At 39.6% G+C, this 5794-nt stretch overlaps 2 protein-coding genes across 3 annotated transcripts in view; one reads left to right on the plus strand and one right to left on the minus strand.

Annotated features, from left to right (window-relative positions):
* Positions 1-1016: 1016 nt before the first annotated feature.
* On the minus strand, positions 1017-3958 carry cetn2 (centrin, EF-hand protein, 2). 2 transcript variants are annotated; one of them, XM_014006057.1, is made up of 5 exons: positions 3531-3755; positions 3278-3442; positions 3076-3204; positions 2782-2919; positions 1017-1707 (listed from the first exon to the last, which is right to left on the minus strand). In XM_014006057.1, the coding sequence occupies exons 1-5, from the start codon at positions 3531-3533 to the stop codon at positions 1618-1620; spliced, it is 525 nt and encodes a 174-aa protein (XP_013861511.1). In that variant the 5' UTR covers positions 3534-3755; the 3' UTR covers positions 1017-1617. The 2 variants fall into 2 exon arrangements, with proteins under 2 accessions (XP_013861511.1, XP_013861510.1); XM_014006056.1 differs by having other exon boundaries at positions 3278-3958.
* Positions 3959-4865: 907 nt separating this feature from the next.
* The window catches only part of nsdhl (NAD(P) dependent 3-beta-hydroxysteroid dehydrogenase NSDHL), an 8384-nt gene continuing 7455 nt past the window's right edge, over positions 4866-5794 (plus strand). Inside the window, exons 1-2 of the mRNA XM_014006059.1 lie at positions 4866-5280; positions 5369-5530. Of these exons, the coding sequence (XP_013861513.1) occupies positions 5260-5280; positions 5369-5530 (183 nt within the window). The 5' untranslated portion in view covers positions 4866-5259. The remainder of the gene's footprint in view (positions 5281-5368; positions 5531-5794) is intronic.

Genomic DNA, 5794 nt, shown 5'->3' on the forward strand with positions numbered 1-5794 from the left:
AGTACTTATTTTAATTAATTTATTTCTAAATGTTTTTTGTTTATTTTAGGACAAGGGCCAGATGAAGTTGGTCCAGGGGCCGCTTTTGGCCCTCGACCCGAATTTTGCTTACACGTGTTTTAGATAGGGTGGCTCAGTTTGTGGGGCTGTTTCCTTTCAGCCAGAATGTTGCAGATCAAATCCTGGGCCGAGGACCTTTCTGGGTAGAGTTTGCCTGTTCTCTCCATGCATGCATGGGTTTTCTCCCACTGTACAAAAACATGACTGTTAGGTTTTAAATGGTAACTCTGAATTGTCCCTAGGTGTGAGTGAGACAGTGAACGCCTCTATTGTCCCTGTGATGGACTTGTGACCTGTCCAGTGTGTCTCCCACCCCTGGACAGGGAACTGCTGGATATGGGGACCAGTGACCCTGAAAGGAAGGAAGCAAGTCAAGATAATGAAAGGATGTTTTAGATTTATAACATACTTTTTAACATTTTGTTCTTGTAAACCAGGAGTTTTGTAGGACTAATTAGTAGTATGGGGGAGAAAATCCTCTTACACACTTTTTGATCTTTTAATTTTAAAACGTCCTCATTGTTTTTACTCATGGTCTGTGGTATAAAATGTAACTTTTAGCTTTCTTTTCAGTATCTTAAACAGTAACGTTGCTGGTAAAAATGGCGTTTCCTCCCTCACCGAACCTCTAATCAGGTAAATATTTTGCAAATAGATTATGATTTTGCACGGACGGATAAATACTGTTCCTGACGTGTTTAAATAACCAGTCCTGATAATAAAACATCTGCTGTTGGCCCTGTCTCACAACAGATGAGGTGAAATGATTAGGCTGTCAAGAGTTATTGGGGGGCACAAATGAGGAAAAAGCTGCCATTGCAATATGTGATAATTTCAATCACAACAGTGGAATAAAGTCAATAATGTATGATGATTTGTGTTAAAAAAAATTGAGTCATGCTGCTCAAACACTGCTAACAAAAGCTGCACATAAAAGTGAAAAACGACAGGCGAGATAAACTGCTTCATTATATTTAATTACTCTGTACGGTGTATAATTACTCATCAGTTCACAATATACAAAACAGGAAATGTGCACAACAGAAGGATAAATACTTCATGGATAAATCCAGCAACATTCATAGCTTAAAGGTGGAGGGTTTGCAGGTCTGTGAGGTTTGTCGAGTCATTTCTTTAAACGTGACGGTCTCATCATTAGGAGGCACAGGTCAGAAAGGAGCACTTCCTGCTCGTCTGACAATAATCCTTACAAATTTCTTAAAACTGAGTCAAAACACAACACCTAGCATAAATTATCTGCAGATTGGTTGAACATAACGCACAAGTTCTGCCATCAAATAAAGCCTTGGAATGTATCGTGTTGGTCGCTGCTTCTCCTGCAGCTACTTTGAGTATTTAAGCAATAAATAAACTACATTTTCATTAATGTCAACTTAGCTTGCCTGCGATGGCTGACTAAGTCTGACTGGTTTCAGGTAAAGTGAATGGCACAACATAGCTGTAAGAGTTTTCCAAACACACTGCGTTACATATAAACACTATTTCAATCTGGTCAGATCGACTTCGCATCGCCGCCCCTGACGTCACACTGGTGCGTCAGTACAGGCAGGTTTTCTTCATGATCCGCAGGAACTCCTGCTCGTTCACTTCTCCGTCTCCGTCCCGGTCGGCTTCGTCGATCATCTCCTGCACAAACGTGCGCTTGTAAGAAGACGGGAGGAAGACAGCGGCAAGAAAACGAAGCTAGCGTGAAAGACATCCGGGAGAAAATAAATGTGTACAGTGTTGTTTTTGACCGTGTGTGTGTGTGAGTCTGTTATCAAAATATCTTGTGAYGCATTGGGCAGATTTAAATGAAACTTTCAGAAAGTAATAAGTGAAAATACATCTACAACTGATTAACTTTTGAAGTCAACCCGATTCAAAATGGCTGCCACAGCCATCTAAATCTAAAAAAAAACACACAGAAGTGACCATAACTCAATTAATTGTACAGTATGGATCTAAAAGTTGCCATGGTAGTACCTGAGCATGATCTTCAACACATAATTTGAGGGCCAACCAACTGTGAAAGACTTTTGTTTAAAATTTGGCCATTAACTATTTGGAGTCAACTTTATCTGTTAGAAAAATTTCTCATGAACCACTAAACAGATCTTAATAAAACTTTCAGGAAATAATCACTGGATGCACGACTATAACTGATTAATGTTTGAAATTAATCCAATTCAAGATGGCTGCCAAATCCAACTAACATTCGAAAGCACAGAAATAGCTATAATTTAGTGGGTTTTATAAACAAAGAGTTAAAATTGATTGTGGCTGTAGCTGAGAGTGACTTACAACATATACTCCAAGTGCTATCCATTGCATGAGATCTTTGCTTAAAAAAGTTCAGCCTTAACTTCTGGTTTCAACCCAGTCTGTCTGTTAGCAAAATATCTAATGAACCACCAGGCAGATTTAAACAAAACCTTCAGAATATGATTAACAGATGTGCAGCTATATCTGATTAATTTTTTGGAGTCAATCCAAATCAAAACAGCCTCCACAACTAAGCAAAATTAKCCAAAACAAAAATGATTATAATGCAGTCCTTTTTACAAAAAAATGAGCTAAAATGTAAAATGTATCTCACAAYGCAAAATGTTATCTTCGTGGCTATAACTGTCTCAACATGTGGTGATCTTRGACTGAAACTGTGGCATGACAAATAAGCGATAAGCACTCCTTCYGGATGCTGTTTTTGTTGCTCAGTACCTGCAGCTCCTCGTCTGTCAGGTTCTCTCCCAGCTCTTTGGCCACTCGCTTCAGGTTCTTGAAGGAGATCTTGCCCGTCTCGTCRTCGTCAAACAGCCTGAAAGCCTTCATGATCTCCTCTTTGGAATCCTTCTCCGCCTGAATTTAATAAATATAGAAGAGAGAATTGTTTTGTTACAAACTGGATTCCTGCTTAAATACAGATGGAGCAATGGAAGTTTAAAAAAACTAGGCTGTACTTCTGCATCCACATTAAATGTAATTGTAGTATAACCTGTATATGGTGTTGTGTACCATTTTCTGTGTCATGACTGACAGGAAGTCACTGAAGGAGATTTTTCCTGTGCTTTCCTTATCCACCTCTGCRATCATCTTCTTGATCTCCTCTTTCTTTGGTTCAAAGCCCAGAGCTCTCATTGCCACCTGACTCAGAAACACAAACATGGACACATCAGGCTGCAAACCCGTTCAAAGATCAGCTCGCAGCTTGTCCCACCTTCAGCTCCTTCACGTCGATGTATCCAGACCCATCAGTGTCGAAGAGCTCGAAGGCCTCTCTGATCTCCTGCTTCTGCTCCTCTGTCAACTCCGGCTTGGGGGCTGTCTTCTTCCGGGGAGGGGGCACCGGACCCTGCAGAGATGGCCTCTTGGCACTGGTTGCCTTGGTGGTAGGACACACACACACACACAGGTGGAGGCACGGATGTGTCAACACAAACACACTCATACGGACATCTGTTATCACTCACCATTTGGCTTCTGTGTATTTTTGACGAGAAGAAACGCCTGTTTTCGCCTCTCTATCATGTACGAAGGAGCTCAGTCGGTGGAATTAACCATTCACGAAATACCGGCCGGGGATTTAAAAAAAAAAAACCTCATATATCTGACAAATACTAGATAATAAAGTAGGATAAATATATGGGTTCTAGCTAACAACATTCACACTAGCGGCCGTCACCGAAGCGGGGTGTTTGATTTAACTACCCGCGGAACCAACGAAAAGCGAGCGGTGGTGTTTGTCGACGTCGTTGCCACGGTGAAGACTCGGTAGACTGCAGACAGGCACGAGCAGAGGAGAAAAACAAACGCACCCATCGGATATAAATCTCATTTGGTGCTGAAAATCACGTGGTTCGTAGAGTATTAAAAATATGATTTAAACAATAAAATATATGGAGTCAGTCTGGCAATAACAGACTCAACGCAGACTTCTGTGTTGTATTTATTATTTTATTATGTTATTACAACACAATAAATCCATCAGCCTGTTATAACTACAACAATGACTCAATACACCCCCTAGCGTTCATTGTAAAAAATACATCCAGATTATGTGTGATAGCCAGATTTTCTATTAGTTCTTTGGAATTTGTTAAAGTTATTTACTGTTATGGAAATTGTTATGSCCTTGGCTATTTCAGTTTTTTTTTAAAATTTCCTCTCTGGCACTTGATGATTTTCAGGAGACTGTTTTGTAGTTGCTTGTTTGTTATACGACTGATCTATAAATCATTCTGGTGGAGAACAATACATCTCTCAAGTTCTGTGGAAGCCCATTTCCGCCACCCTGATAAAAAAATAAAACTTGTATCTCATAATTATGACTTAGCTATCTCATAATTATGAGATAGTATCTCATAATTATGGCWTAAYAATGAGATAGCTAAGTCATAATTATGAGATACAAGTTTTATTTATTTTTTTATCAGGGTGGCGGAAATGGGCTTCCATACCAGTCTTTTATCAAATCATTAAGTATTATAATTTTTTTGTGTGGTGCTTTTATTTTTTTATTTTTAATTTTGAAGACGTGATTTTCAGACAAATGCACAATATGCTGTCATGGTAAGATACTACAGTTCAATCTGAAAATAATTTTCAAAACGGCTTAAATGCAATAAAAAAAATCCAAACAAACTTCAAAACACATTCAGATAACATAGAAAACTGTTGATCAAGACCACTTTAAAAGACTGAGAAAGTCTAGTTGATTCAGGGACGGTTTAAAAAAATTTGCACAGCACTGCGCTTTATTAGATTAAATAATAATAATAAATAATTTTTAAAAAAGTCCATAAAAATGCATGAACCCAGATAAATCAACACATGTGGTCTTTGATCCAGAGGGCGGGCTAAACATGACTCCGATTTCTGATTGGTCTAAAGCAATGGTGTTTTTTGACGTATATTAAACACGATTGGCTATTCACAAACGTCCCCTTTGTCATTGGCTACGTCTCGACGAATCACAGGTAAGAACTCTCAGCCGATTTTAACAGCTTATTTGTTCGCTGTCCAGTTAGCTAAGTTTTAAACTAGCGTAAACGAGACGAGAATATAGTATCACTTCTGTTTCTACCTAAATTAGAACCGCGACATTGGTGTCTTTGAGTTAGGCAGACGCAGCTTATTATTTTTTATAAATACTGTTACAAGTTTTGCTTTTTCTACCTGTGGGGTCAGTTTTCATCTGTTATGGCTACACGTCTTCGGCCGGTGAGCCACAGCCTGATGTCGTCGGTGTGTTTTGAACTCTTCAGTGTTGCTTCATTAGTTTCTTTGCTGCTCTCTGTTTACCTCACAGAGCAGTAAACGGTGTGCAGTCATCGGAGGCTCGGGTTTCCTGGGCAGACACCTGGTGGAGARGCTGCAGGACCGAGGTTATTCCGTGTCCGTGTTCGACATCCGGCAGAGCTACGAGCTGCCAGGCGTCACCTTCCACCAGGGAGACCTCTGCGACCAGCAGGTGAGACCCCTTCTGTTTCTGTCTCTGTTTCTGTCCAACTCCTAATCCACGACAGAGACGATCGTTTCATGGTTTATTGCCCTGGTGTTTGCACATACAAACACTTTGCTTTAAAGCCAGTGCTGCACAAACATTTGAAATTTAGGGCAGATGACTTTAATATAGGGATGTGGATACACTTTCTTATCTCACACCATTATCAAATCTGACCGTAAATTCAAAAAGAAATAAAAAAAAAAACTCTACTAAATAACACTACAATTA

This window comes from Austrofundulus limnaeus, unplaced genomic scaffold (assembly GCF_001266775.1).
Source record: "Austrofundulus limnaeus strain Quisiro unplaced genomic scaffold, Austrofundulus_limnaeus-1.0 Scaffold34, whole genome shotgun sequence".
In the NCBI taxonomy this organism is placed as follows: Eukaryota; Metazoa; Chordata; class Actinopteri; order Cyprinodontiformes; family Rivulidae; genus Austrofundulus; species Austrofundulus limnaeus.